The 14351-nt window shown below is 47.2% G+C and overlaps 1 protein-coding gene and 1 long non-coding RNA gene across 2 annotated transcripts; both read right to left on the minus strand.

The window, feature by feature from the left end:
* Positions 1-6118: 6118 nt before the first annotated feature.
* LOC133920389 (protein trichome birefringence-like 19) lies at positions 6119-7728 on the minus strand. Its single transcript, XM_062365012.1, has 3 exons — positions 7215-7728; positions 6560-7117; positions 6119-6453 (listed from the first exon to the last, which is right to left on the minus strand). Exons 1-3 carry the CDS (start codon positions 7674-7676, stop codon positions 6217-6219), a joined length of 1257 nt encoding a protein of 418 aa, XP_062220996.1. The 5' UTR covers positions 7677-7728; the 3' UTR covers positions 6119-6216.
* Positions 7729-12834: 5106 nt separating this feature from the next.
* LOC133920390 (uncharacterized) lies at positions 12835-14014 on the minus strand. The gene is made up of 2 exons (XR_009910096.1): positions 13628-14014; positions 12835-13551 (listed from the first exon to the last, which is right to left on the minus strand). It is a non-coding gene; the product is annotated as an uncharacterized LOC133920390 (long non-coding RNA).
* Between the last annotated feature and the right edge of the window lie 337 nt (positions 14015-14351).

Raw genomic sequence — 14351 nt, forward strand, 5'->3', positions numbered from 1 at the left:
ATCTGACCATCTCAGATCTCACCCAGGAGAGAGAACAGAGAGAGAAAGGGGAAGAGACCCACCGCGCGCGCATGCGAGAGAGACAGACACACACACACACACACACACACACAGAGAGAGAGAGAGAGAGAGAGAGAGAGAGAGAGAGAGAGAGAGAGAGAGAGAGAGAGAGAGAGATTTGTTGTCCGTCGGAAGGAAGCCATGAAGGTCAAGATCAACTCAGTGGTCACGTGTGGAGGCGCTGTGAATTTCATGTCTAGTTCTTTTTTGTTTCAAGCTAGGAATTGCATGTCAGTTTGAGATGTTCAGTTTGCCCCAGAGATTGTAAACATAGTTTTTCATGTGACGACTCGTGAATGAATCGATAGACATGGCAATGCTGGATGTTTTGGGCTAAACTTTTATGTGCTGTCGAATGTTCCATTCTGATGTGATTTTTCGATTTGCATTTGATTCATTTGCTGGATTCTAATGTGTGCCCCTAAATTTCCTCAGAATCTCTATATTCCAAGGTCATATGAAGAAAGTGTTTACATCCGAGTATGTAAATGGAATCACCCTGAGATGAATCTTGAATTCAAGCAAATAGATGTGAAACTCAAAACTTATTATACTCTTCAAATTTCTCGGACTACAATGGTATGGGGTTTCTATATTGGTGTTTCTTCAGGCTAGGGATTGAATTGTTTGAAACACACAGACCTCAACTGTAATTGTAATTATCTAATATTTATCTCTTTAACTTCTCACCGACCTATTTCTGGCACTTGCATAAATAAATTGGTTGCTTATCCATGATAACTTAATACAGACACCAATTTATATACCCACAAGACCATTAGATTTGTGCAAAGTGACATGATCCTAACAATTCATAATACATATAAATTTTACTCCAACACTATCTACAACTACTTTTTCACCACCCTAATACGTGCAACTTTATTTGGTGTCTAATATAGACAGGCTTTTCGTAAAAATCACTAGAATTTTGAACTTTTTAAAATTTACAAAAAATTTAAACATATTTGATTAAATTAAGGGAAAAGTATCCCAAAACCACTCTGAATTTATATTCTAAAACATGCGCAAAAAGTATTCATAATGCATTTTAGAATTCTCTAGTTTTGTTTGGACCTATTTGCTAGTTCAAATTTGAATGAATTTGTTCAGATTTGAGCTATTTTTTGTCTCTTAGTAATCCTAAATCAATATGTAAACCCTAAACCTTATCACGCCGAATCCCTTCTTCTATCCCACCCAACCCAATCCCTTATCTTCCTTTTCTTTTTCTCTATTTCTCTATTAGGCCGCATCTCTTTACCTCTCCTTTTCGGCCCACCTTCGCATCTCTTTATTATATATATAAATAATAGAGCCCACCATCTCTCCTCCCTTCGGACTTCATGCCTGAGCCCAACCCAACCCAACTTGGCCTGCTTATCCAACACATCGCCGATGCACGGACCTTGCCACTCATCTTCTTCCTCTTCTTGCCCGGTGGCTTCGATGAAATGTTGCATCGAGGACTGCTGTTGACGTTTCCCTTCCCTAAAAAGCTGCCACGCCATCTCATCCGGTTGACTGCACACACGCTCCATGCACACTCCTCTCCACCGTGACGTGCCCGCCAAGATCCGCAACCACCTTCATCGCATTGCCTTACCGCCACTATAAAATCCAGCAATCCCCTCTCCTCCTCACCATCCATCTCCTCTCTCCCCTCCTCACTTTCCCGGTCCACCACCGAGGACTGCTGGTTGTGCTTGATCTCCCTCCTTGATCGCCCTTCCATCCTGGTGGGCCTCTGGTAAGCTATATAACACCCTCTTCCTCCTTCCCAGAGCTTCTTCTTGTCATGTCCGCACATGCATAAGAACCACACCGAAGCTCCCCCTTTGTCACCCTTCTCGCTCACCGCTGGCCACCATCGTTGCCTTCCCGGCATAGCTAAAGCTCCAAGCCACTATCACTGAGCCCTGTAGAAGCCTTCACGATAGCTAGTTGTCCCGTAGAACGCCACACCACAAGTCCTCTCTTCAATCGTCTCTCTCTGACTCGCAACGCGTGGTCGTCAACTCCAGAAGACATTGGGAATCCGAACAAATTGTCCAATGCGGATGCGGGTGGGTTGCCTACATGCGTAACCGCCTTTCAGGTGGATGCTAGGCCATACCTTGGCTCGTGCACCTTCTAGGTTGTGTGTATGGGCCCTGTGCACCTCATTCTTCCATTTCTGCCTTGCTTACGGGCTGTCGTGCAACTTGACTGATGGCGCATAGCCATAGACATATACTCCATGGGCATGTGGGTTTCTCGGTTGTGGTCCGTGTTGAGCTCCCACAGGCCAGCGCTCTACAAATCAGCGTGTGCTTGAAGGAACATTCCGACTGTCGGCTGCATCGTGCGGTCAAGAGCGGAAGTGACTAGATCGATCATGCGGATTGGTGACAAGGTGAATCCTCCCCCAAATTGGCAGGCAGAACCAATTTCCCCCTCCCACTTTCATGTTCGTGAAAAATTCGAAATGCCATCGAGCCACCCCTATAAATCTAAGTGGGATCCGACCATCTTAGACCACACCTAGAAGAGAGAAGAGAGAGAAAGGGGAAGAGTGACCCATCGCACGTGAGAGCGCTTCATCGTCTGTCAGAAGAAAGCCATGAAGGTCGATGTTACTCGGTGGCCGGTGTGAAGGTGCTACTCGTGGTGTTAGATTACTTAGCGTCGCCATTGGGTCCGTTCCTTGTCTATGTTGTTGGCTTCCCTAGCGTCGACATCGTCCCGATGATCCACGCTCTCATCCTGACTGGTGTCCAGGCTGGGTGGCACTGTGCTTCGATGCCACTCCTGCATTGGCGTCGAGCTTGAACTCATTAACACCGATATCCTCCCCTCATCCTTGACAATCCCGGTGACAACCACACCCTCGTGCTGCTCAAGAACTCCGCCTGGATAGTCCGCCACCTAGGAAGGGTGGACTACAACAAGGAAGGCATCCTCGGGGCCACCTGCACCACCCTCTCCAACCGCCTACTCCGCGTCCTTGAGGGAGTGAAGGTCATCGATTAGCTCCATGCCCGCATCCCAGACCTCTTTGTCCGCATCACTGACGTGCTATCGAACCACGCTGTCCCCCTCGCCACCTAATCTGATCCACCCTAGCTGTACATCCTGACTGTTCGAATCGTCGAAGGGAGTGGTGGATCCAAAGTTAAAAATTAGGGAAAGGCTCAACTTCTTCTTCCTCCTCCTCCCCTTCTTCTCTTCTTCCTCTTACATACCCAAAAATTGTAGGGGTGCTCTCAGGTGTTCCCGGGAGGTAGGGGGCTCAAGCCCCCCCCCCTCTGGATCTGCCCATGATCGAAGGATTTCTTGTCTAGTTCTATTTGCTACTGCATAGTAAGATTGTGTCTAGTTCCTTTTCGTTTCCCGCTAGGAATTGCATGCCCGATTGAGGTGTTCAGTTTGCAGATTGCAGACAGAATTTTCATGTGATGACTTGTGAATGAATCAATCCAAAGACATAGTAACGGTGGAAGTTTTGGGATATACTTTTTCTTAGCTCTTGAATGTTCCATTCCGATGTGATTTTTCGGTTTGCATTTTATTCAATCATTGGATTCTGAAGTGTACTCCTGGATGCGAACTGCCTCCGGACGCGGGCATTACGGAGCGATGAGACGAGCCTCCCCGAGACGGAAGCCGCGTTCCACTCCGCGCAGGTCGATGAGCTCACGGCGCGGTGGTTCGTGCTCCTGGACGTCAGCGAGATGATGCAGATGAGGGTGGTTCGTGCTCAATGGGCACCCTGGCCAGTTCGGGCATTGGCCACATGAGATGGTTGGATTCGGAATCGACTGCGTTCACTAGCGCTTGCCAGGGCCCATTGATGCTTGGAGCGAGTGGCTGCTTCATTTGCTCACTAATGGTTAGGCATGCATCATGCATGTTCCTATTGCGGGAAAATAGTGTAACCTTGTACATTTTGCATCGACCTGGATCCAAGTGTTTAGTTACATGTAATCATGTACGCTCGATTACACCCTTTAAGTTCCAAACAACAAACGTACTGCAGCAGTACGTATATAGAAATGCCCGTCACGATTCCGATCGGTCACGCTTACCCTGGTGGATCTAGAACAAAAATTATCACATGTTCTACTTATTAAACTAAAGGTTCAAGTGTTCTACTTATTAGTTTAAAGGTGTCATATGAACCGGGTACATATGATGAATTACTAAAAATAAAAAATTATCTGGTGTCTTGTACACCCTGCACGCTCATGATTTAGAGGAGTTCAGAGTTTAGGGTCTGTTTGGTAGAGTTCTCTCTGATTTAAATTCTCTACGGAGAGATTTTTTGAGGAAGTGATTCTGTGGCTGAAAATGATTCTCTAGAATAAACTATATGGAGGAAGTGATTCCGTGCGGAAAGTGAATCAGAAAAATCTGCTTTTTTGAACTCTCCAACTTCTAATTTATTTCAGAGAATCACCCCCACGAATTCCACTCAAAAAACTAAAAGCTAAAAGCTGCTGTTTAGCAGAGTTCTCCTGAATCTAATCGAAAAATTGCTCTGTAAGCTCTGCTAAACATATTTTACGTGTCTCTCTCACGCACGCGACGCCCTTCTTAAATCCCCTTCTGCCCGCCAGCCCATCACCGGCCCACACTGAGGCTGGATAACGCACATTGGGCCGCGATACTCTAGTGCTTCTCCGCTGGCCCGTCTGTATGTTCCCGTGCAGCTCTTCACTTCCCGCCCGGTCAAGTTCAGCCCTCAATCCACCGTCGCCTCCTGCATCGACGGTGACAGTGCCACCTTGGAATAAGTCCATTTTACCTCCTAAACTTTGGGGAAAAAAAAGTTGACTTAATTAAGCATATTCAAGTAAGCTTGATTTAGCTCTCTGGTCAATCATTTCCTATTTCTTAAACCTTACATGGAGCGCCGAGTGCGCCAGTTGACAATGTGATGCCAACCACAAGCACCATGTTACAAATTGGAAGTCAACCTCAGCCTCAGGCCACATGTGTTATCAATTGTCTTTGTGTACAAGAGAACTGGACCGAATCTGTAGATTACTGAGCAGACGGCACCTGTCTGTCTGTTTTGTTGCACAATACGTGCCATGGATTGCGCTGCCGGCAATCAGGATCTAGGACATTTAGATGCTATAAACAATCAAAGTTCTAAGTTTGTCTGCCAAGATGACGATCCGATCCGATTCCATTTACAGAGACCTATCTGACAAGAGTGGAATTATGGAGCGCACGTCTAAAAAACAGTCTGCGACTTTGCGTTATCTGCCAGCTCTCAAGTCTTAACGATGATACGATTCCATTTAAAGAAATGGATCTTACAAGATAGGAATTGTGGAGAGTACGTCCCTCGTCCTCAAATTCTCCTTTTGTCTACGATCGACGGCATTGCCGGTACGGAGTTGTGGAGCTCCACAATCTCCACGTAGTCACGACCTGCTTAAGTGAGTTGGGACGACACTGACAAGTAGCTGAACTGCTGAAGCAAGTCAACGAGAGTTGTCAGGTTGACACAAACCCACCCTCAAGGAAAATATGGCGGTTGCTAAACTCCAGACGCGTAAAATCAGCACTCTTTTCAGTTGACAAGTCAGGACCACCATATGTGGATCCGATGGATAATACATTGTCTTCAACTTCCGACCAAATCGCACGACTGTTTGTCTTCCTTCAACGCTGTTGTTGTTCCTCATGCGTTCACCACTTCGCCCCTGCCCCGTCCATCTCCAGCGGTGAGGACACCGCCATATCTGCTCATACAGCCTCCGCCACACTAATCTGTCATGTCGTGACCCCCACCCCACTCTAGCCCACGGGCGGTCCTTCGCCTCCTGTGGTCAGCAACGTGCTCGTTGCGCCGCTCACAACCTATCTCCCCTGCCTAGCCGGACTATCTTCCGGAGTTTCTTCTAAGCCTTGAATCTATGGAATCCTCTCAAAAACTGAACCCTAAAAGCTCTTCTTCCCTAACTTCAGTCAGAGGTGAACGTCACTGAAATCTTGTCCGATTTCAGACATCTAAAGAATAAGAAGCGTTCGCTTGCCTGGAACAGTGTGGACTTACTTTGCTTCAAATAATGGCAAACGAGCTTCAATTTACAGATCGGATCAAGTTTTTCTCCGTTCAGTGCATCGGTGCATGCACCACACTCAGTATTGACAAGATCGACGCTAATGATTAGCAGCCAGCATCTGGAACAGCAGCTCGTTCCACAGGTCGATCGGCCCCGGCAAACACCAGTGCAGGCAGTCCACCACGAAGCTCCCCTCCACGCTCCCGCCCGGCGGGTGGCCGTACCGGCTCGGGTGCGCGTCGGGCCGCATGTTCATCGTCTCCGTAATGTCCAGCAGCAACAGCTCCGCGCCATTCCGCCGCACCGCCGCCTCCGTCTCCCTCAGCGCATCAACCTACAACCGAGGCCAAATCATATCGCAATTTAGAACTTCACAACTCACGACACGTTACGCATTGTAATGAAATCTGGGCACGTCGAGGCCTGCGGTCGATACCCACCTGCGCGCCGCGGTACTCGGCCTCCACGGCGCCCAGGGCGCGTTCGCCGCGCCGGAACGGGCGCGTGCGGACGCAGTCGCCGCCGGTGTTCCACTCCCCGTTCTCGAAGTGCGCGGGCGTCACCGTCCTGAGGACGACCTTTCCGCGGAAATCATTGCTCGTGGAGATGGCGCCCAGCGCCGTGCGGAACGCGGTGTGCACGGCGCGGGGCACGGGCAGCTCGGTCACGTTGGGGGAAGCGCCGCTGCTGCCCGCGGCGTTGTTGCGCCCGGTGACGCGCCCGCCCTCGTAGTACACCGACGGGCGGAGGAACCAGTTGGTACCCGATAGGATGATGTAGTCGAAGTCGGCTATGTGCGCCGCCCACCGTGCGTCCGCCGTGTCGAGGTGGAGATCCCACATGCCGAGCGTCGCGTTCGACTGATTGGCCTTGACCAGGAAGGGCGACCAGAGGAGGGAGATGGTGAACCCGTGATTTCTGTAGTGGTAGTCTCGCCGGACGGCTCTTCCCGTCACGTCGATCTCCGGCGCTGTCGCAACCTCCACCGACTGAACCTCCTGCAACATATACGCATGACCAGCCCGTTCCATCAGCAAACAGAGGAGCAAGAAGCCAAGAATTGAAACTAGCAAGAGAACATGCAAACGTACTTACCTTGGACAAGAGGCAGATCAGAGATTTGAAGTGGTTCCGGGCGAGGGAGTCGCCGACGAAGGCCATGGACTTGCCCCTCATGGCCTCCAAGAACCGCGCCGCGTTGAAGCGGGGAAGGTCGCACCCGTCAGGCCTCCACCGCCACCGCATGAACTCAAGGCTCGGCTTGCCGAACTTCATGCAGTTCTGGTGGTCGTCGATGTACGGGCACGTCAGGTTCGTATAGTACGGCGCCTCGGTGTCCGGCACCCACTCTCCCCGCGCAACGTCGCATGCCCTGGTGACGTTGGCCGCCTCCGGTGACGCCGACGAGGAGGTGGTTGCGCGGTCTATGCGCGGGTAACGGTTAGAGAAGGTAATGTCGTAGATCGAGACGAGCGCAAGGCCCAACAGGACGATGATCGGTGTGGCAATGGCCGCCGAGCGCTTCGGAGAAGATGGGCTGCTCTTGTGCGGCTTCATGGGGATGCACGCGAGGAGATGCAGATCAGGATTCTTACTTGCTTAGCAGACAGCACATGGAAGCGGAAAATGCAGGGTTGCAGTGTAGCTTAGGATCTGTATATAGCCTTTCTGGTGGCAGTGGATCCAGGTCAATGTGTGCGTTGCACGACTAACCATTTGCGAAGCCACGGTATCACTGGTGTAATGACGTCATATATATGACTGGTGTAATGACGTCATATATATGACTGGTGTGATGACCATTTACAAAGCCAAATTAAATATAAACTACATATATATTAGGATCAATTTTATCATATATGTAATGACGTCATTAATAATAACAATATTATATCATATAAAAATAATTTTATTAAAATAAATACCAGAGTTTTAAAAGCATCGGAAGAACACGAGAAAACTTCAAGACACACCATAGATAATCGACTGGAGGCAACGCGACCTAGGACACTCTATCTTCATTGTAGTCTTCAGCTTCTTTGATCTCCACATAGTCTTCTCCAATTGAGCAACATGTATTATTGAAAATAGCAAGTGTGAGTACATATAGTACTCCGCAAGTGTGAAAAAGTATGACATGATAGCTTAGGACAAGAAAGGTTTGACTCAGGTTTACTGTACCTATGTCATCCGAATCTAGGAGTAAAAAATATATAACCGTCATATTTATTATGTAAGACGACAAGATTTTAAAAATACAAGTCATCGGATTTCATCCGACTATCAAATTCATCAAATATTCCTTATCCAGCTATCAATTCATCGGGTCACCACCACCCCACTACCAAAACTAACCATCCAAGATCCCCAACTAATTATGAAGAAGTTCAAACCCGCTCTTGACCGTGAGTATGACTAATATATTAGTTTACACTCTGCAGAGTTTGCACACTTTACCTGCGAGTCGTGATTCCCTTATTTCTTCACACTTCTAGGGCGTAGAATCGGGATCTCACTGCAAGACCTTTACAAAGCGCATCTTAATCTGTGTACACCCACTAAAGTTTTAACGCTAACAGAGATTCCATCCACTACAGAGGTCCTCTCATGTCATTCAACAAACAACTGGTGCATACAAGATAAGAAGGATATCTAATTAATTGGTCTGATCGTACCCATATAAGTCTCGTGGTTATGCTATTGTGTCGGGTTACAGGCTTCACAAACCGGTCCTTAGGATCTCAAGCAAGTATTACCAATAGTGCATACCCACACCACATCATACCATCTTCAAAATCCCTATGTTCCATGTTGCTAAAAAGATTACCAAACTAGTTCATATTGCATAGACCATTAAACAAATTAACATTTAAACCACTCAACTTGACAGCACAACTAAGTAATTTTACCCATGACACCCAGACTACAACACAGACGGCAAGGATAATCATAGAAGAATTTAGTAAAACCTATTCATGGGATTCATATTAACAATCATGCAATGGAAATAAAAGACACACTTTATTGCAATGAGATCAATGTGATCAAGGACACTTGCCTTCTCCGAAGTGCTGCTCCGTGTTGTCGAAATCTTGATATTGAAGTCCCTTGAACTATTTCGGAACGTTATCAACTAATCGCGAGAACTACCGACAAACAATACAAAATCACTAAGAACATCATACCAAACAGTAGCAAGACGCTATAAAAAGACTACTAACAGAAAGTACTCATTACTACGATCGCATAAGCACAAGAATCGTCTAAAACAAAGCTGTAACGAAAAAATTATAAGGGTTTTAAGCTACATAGGTCTTTTAGTAAAAACAAAAAATTCTATAGACTTATTTGTAAAACTTTAGAGGCCTATATGTAAATAAATAAAATGATAGGGGCTAAATGTAAAAATAGTACCTAACAAGGGTCATTTGTGGAAAAAAATATAGGGACCTAAATGCAAAATTCCTAATTAAAAGAATTAACATATAATTTTTAATTATACAACCCAAATTATTACGTATTGCTGATGTCAGCACACTGACTAGGCTCAGGAGGCTAACTTGGATCGACATGTGGTGTTGACTGGACGGCCACATGGGATAAAGATGCCGACATGGCTCGTTGGCGTGGCTTCACATAAACCCAGTCATCAATGTTGACACGTGGTGTCATCCTATTGGCTCGTGAATGGGGACATCTCACCTTTTAATATCGGACGTTGATCTACGATTAGACGGGGATGGCGGGCTACCTTGTCCCTGTCGTGAGGGTGACGGCGACAGTTAGACACAACGATGCGACTCAGGAGGTCGCTGCAGTTGAGCTCCGGTGACCGGTATTTGATGGCGAGCGGCGGAGCACGGAGAGGAGACAGCGGCGAGCCCGTTTGATGGCTCGAACAGTGGTGGGGAAGATCGGAGAAGCACGACGTCGACAGCATAGCTCGGTGATGATTCGACGACGAACCCGTTTGATGGCTCGAACAGTGGTGGGGAAGATCGGAGAAGCACGATGTCGACAGCAGAGCTCGGTGATGGTTCGACGGCGACGAGAGCTCGTTGGTGGCGATCAAACTTGACGGCGAGCGGTTGCGGATGACGATATGTGGTTGGTGAACAATGTCGTGATCTTGGACAACGCCTGGGCGGCACGAATCGACTCGGCAACAGCGGCAAGGTGCGGCAAATGTTCGAGGACGACGCACAAGCTCTCTGGTGGGGGAAATCTGATGAAACTTGAGGGTTTGGTCGCGGTGAGGCAAAGGAAGACTCGGCCAAGGATCAATCGCAAGTTTTATAAAGGGAGGGGGCGGTTGTGAAGAGGGGGGGGGGGTGTCAAGTCGTGTGGCATTTTCGGACGGAGTGGGGCAAGCAGAAGGTTAGGGTGATGGTGGGGCACACATGACAAAAAGAGATTAGAGAGAGAAAGAAAACAGGCATCACAATTGGTAGCTTGACATGATTTAAGACTCTTAAAGTATTCTCGTAATCTTCTCCGGTCTGTTTGTTTCAGCATCCCATGTCTTCTCTCACGGTGTGGTAATGTGGTTTACATCTATGCACGTCAGAAGTCAAACTCTGCCCGCTGCTCAACGTGCGAATCCATGTCGCGACGGCAGTCCAAGTTGCATCCTCTGAAAGGGCGAACGATGGGAAAGCTCACGAGAATCGTCAGTGAAAATTCAGAGCAAGGATAGGAACAGCGTGAGATCAAAGTGCAGTAAGCGGAAGTCGATGATCAAAACATGTGACGCCTTGCTTTTCAAAAAAGAAAAATGTGACTTCTACCAGCTTCTTCCCATCCCGGCGGCACAGTAGTCGCCATCTCTTGCTGTTGCCTGGCAGAGTGTCACCTTCATGTAGCAGCAAACAGAGGAAATCAGAGACATGGTATCATTGGGTAATTTACGCTGAAAACAGCAGAGAGGCTGCTTCTTCACCCGCTTGGTTATTTGTTGGCCGGGCCAGGTCCGTCCCGGAAAAAATGTAGGCCCTGTGTTGAATATTAAATTAGGCTGTAAAGTCAATTATAAAAATAAATTGCTTTTAATAAATGTAGTACAATTTGTTTTTATGAAACGAAGGATTGTGCCCTGCTAAAAGAACAATATCAGGCAGTACTATAAGTTCAAGAACAAAAGCGCGATTCCATTTATGCGCGAGTGGTGTTCAGAGGAAATAAACTAATTAATGCAAGGTATGTATTGCTCTGATGTAACACAAGAGGACCAGTGTTACCTGTATACGAACACGGTTGTTGTAATACGACTTAGATTCGAGTATTTAATTGGATAAATTTAGATACGAGAAATACAAATCGAAATCCGATATGTGTATTGGAATCTAACTCAAATTTGATGTGATCCATTAAAAAAATAGACATATATAGCTAGGTAGCTAGGTAACACTCGAGAGGGCTGCTACGATGACCAAGCAGAGCCCAATTAATCAATTGATTAACAAATATCAGGGAACAAGAAAAGAATACAAAGTTGAGAAGACAAATTATGTCTTAAACACATGAAGAAACGCAGATGAAATAAATGAGCGCAGTAGATTGATTCATTGTCAGCAAAGATGAAGCAACGAAGAGGAAAATCAACAAATAAAGTTGCTTAACAACTGCTCCCGCCTGTCACTGTCATTTTAGATATCGACACGGTTTTCAAAATACAACTTTAACAACTAATTTTATTATAATATAATAATAAAACATATCAAAGTATACTATTATAAAAGTTTTTTAGACAAATATAACCATATCATTTTCAAATATCTACACTCAATACATTAAAAATAATTTATAGTCAATGTTTAAAACAGTTGACTGAACGCAACCTAAAACATACTTATTTATGATTAAGGAGAGTAATACTTAAATAAGTAAAATTTGGGGGCCCTAATTTTGTGGGGCCTGTGCGGCAGCTCCATTCATTCATGCCCATTGACGGGCCTGAGCTAGTGCCTATGGTGTGGCTGGGATGTCGAAATTTGGTTTGATGTTGCTGGACTAGTTTCTGGGATTCCATCACTGGCTTGCCGGTAGTCGGTGGCTCCAGGTTATGGTTTGATCTATCTTTCAGTGATGGTGCAGCCTCTGGCCGTCAAGAAGGCCTTGTGCGTTCATTGTTTCAAGAGTACGGCACCGTGTTCGGTGTGCTACTCGTTGGTACATCAAAAATCTATGGAGTTTCTTCGTCGAGAATGACATCGACTTCAAGCTGCTTGCTCAGTGTGGTCTCCGTCTAGGGGCAGTGGTCTGTTGAGCGGCTTCTCCGATTGCCAGCAACAAAGGAGACTGGGGAACCTTACAAGGGCTCATATGTAATTCTAATGATTCTCAGAGGTGGCTTTGTAAGGCATGTTTTGTAATCTTGTTTATGCTTATATGAAATACATCCCGGTTATTTTTAAAAAAAGTATTGTCCCTCTTAGGGCTAGTTTTTTGGTATATGTGGCATCGTCCTCTTGGGGTTGTTTAGTGTTCTATTCTCCTTCTTCGATGAACGCCGCTCCGCCCACAGCCACAACAATTCTTTTGTCTCTTAGGAACAATTCTAGAGCCATGAAGCTGATGAACATCCACCGGAACAATATGAATGTTCAAGGTACATTGAATCACAACCCACAAATCTTGCCAGAGGGCAAGAGAAAAACAAATGATGAAATGTCTCTTCCACACCACAATATTGACAGTGAGAGTCTGGTATCATGAATGCAAGATAACTGAAGTACTTCTGATTCATTTATCATGCAAGTATCTGTACAGGAGGCTGGAATGCACACAAGGGAAGTGCCCGCTAGCGAGATACCAAAGCCAAATAAACGAAGACTACAATCCTAAGTTCCTAGTAATAGACTCAGTTAGGGTTTGTTGAGGTTGGCAAGGCGGCACAAGATTGCTGTCGTCGTGGGCGCGTCGGGGGCGCGGCAGGCACAGGCACGTATGTACAACCTAATACGGTCTCAATCAGTCAATCTCCTCATAGCTGCTTGGCACCTGGCAACGGCCACAGCTTTCTCAATGGCGTCGGACTCAATTTGGTGGGAAGCAGCTCCTCCTGCGGCCACGGATTACAACAGATTTGTTTTAATGGCGGCTCCTCTGTTGCTTCGTTGGTGGAACCGTGGAAGGCGACGCAAAAGGAATGGATTGTTGAAGCCGACCCAGGGGCAGCTAGCACGTGGAACAGCAGCTAATGACGAGCAGCTAGCATGTCGAACAGCAGCTCGCTCCACAGGTTGATCGGCCCCGGCAAGCACCAGTGCAGGCAATCCACCACGAAGCTCCCCTCCACGCTCCCGCCCGGCAGGTGGCCGTACCGGCTCGGGTGCTCGTCCGGCCGTAGGGCCATTGCCTCCGTGATGTCCAGCAGCCGCAGCTCCTCGCCGTTCCGCTGCGCCGCCGCCTCTGTCTCCCTGACCGCATCAACCTGCAACCGAGAGAAAATGGCAAGTCACCAGCCGCACTCGTCAGTGTCGTCACGTGGCCTGAGGCTGGTTTCCCACCTGCGCGGCGCGGAACTCGGCCTCGATGGCGCCCAGGCGCGCTCGCCGCGCCGGAACGGGCGCGTGCAGACGCAGTCGCCGCCGGCGTTCGACTCCCCGTTCTCGATGTGCGCGGGCGTCAGCGTCCGGACGATGGCCTTGCCGCGGAACCCCTCGCGCGCGGCGATGGCGCGGAGCGCCTTGTGGAACGCGGCGCCCACGGCGTGGGGCACGGACAGCTCCGTCACGTTGTGGATGTCGCTGCTGCCGCTATTGCGCCCGACCGCGCGGCCGCCCTAGCAGTACAACTACAAGACTTACCAAGGTATAGCATCATGATAAGTTTAAGAAAGAATAAATAATTAATATTATATTATAAGTCTTTAGAGAATTATTATTTTTCAACAATTTTTAATAAAATATTAGAGAAACTACGTAAGTAAAAACAAAATCTATTGATAAAAAAAAAGAAGTGTGGAGCTATTTGTCCTGAGGCACCACCCCAAAACACCATCACTCCAATAATTTGCACTACTCATTTCCGCCACCAACATCGATAGGCGTAAAGTAGACAAAGAACAACTCATCCTTACTTGCAGAACTTGAAAGAGCAACGTGAGTATGAAGGTACTCGCAAAACTTAATCCATATAAGGTACATATAAATAACCCGACTCTAAAGATTATGTATTGAGCCGCTAGCAAGAAAAAAACCACACAATTAAATAAAATAACATACGACCGCA

This window comes from Phragmites australis, chromosome 6 (assembly GCF_958298935.1).
Source record: "Phragmites australis chromosome 6, lpPhrAust1.1, whole genome shotgun sequence".
Classification (NCBI taxonomy): Eukaryota; Viridiplantae; Streptophyta; class Magnoliopsida; order Poales; family Poaceae; genus Phragmites; species Phragmites australis.

What these genes read in the sequence shown, in the direction of transcription:
- LOC133920389 (XM_062365012.1), bottom strand. Translation starts at nt 7,676, where the DNA reads ATGAAGCCGCACAAGAGCAGCCCATCTTCTCCGAAGCGCTCGGCGGCC. An exon ending in TGATCTGCCTCTTGTCCAAG is followed by an intron (nt 7,118 to 7,214) that starts GTAAGTACGTTT and finishes TATATGTTGCAG; the next exon opens with GAGGTTCAGTCGGTGGAGGT. An exon ending in CCGAGTACCGCGGCGCGCAG is followed by an intron (nt 6,454 to 6,559) that starts GTGGGTATCGAC and finishes CCTCGGTTGTAG; the next exon opens with GTTGATGCGCTGAGGGAGAC.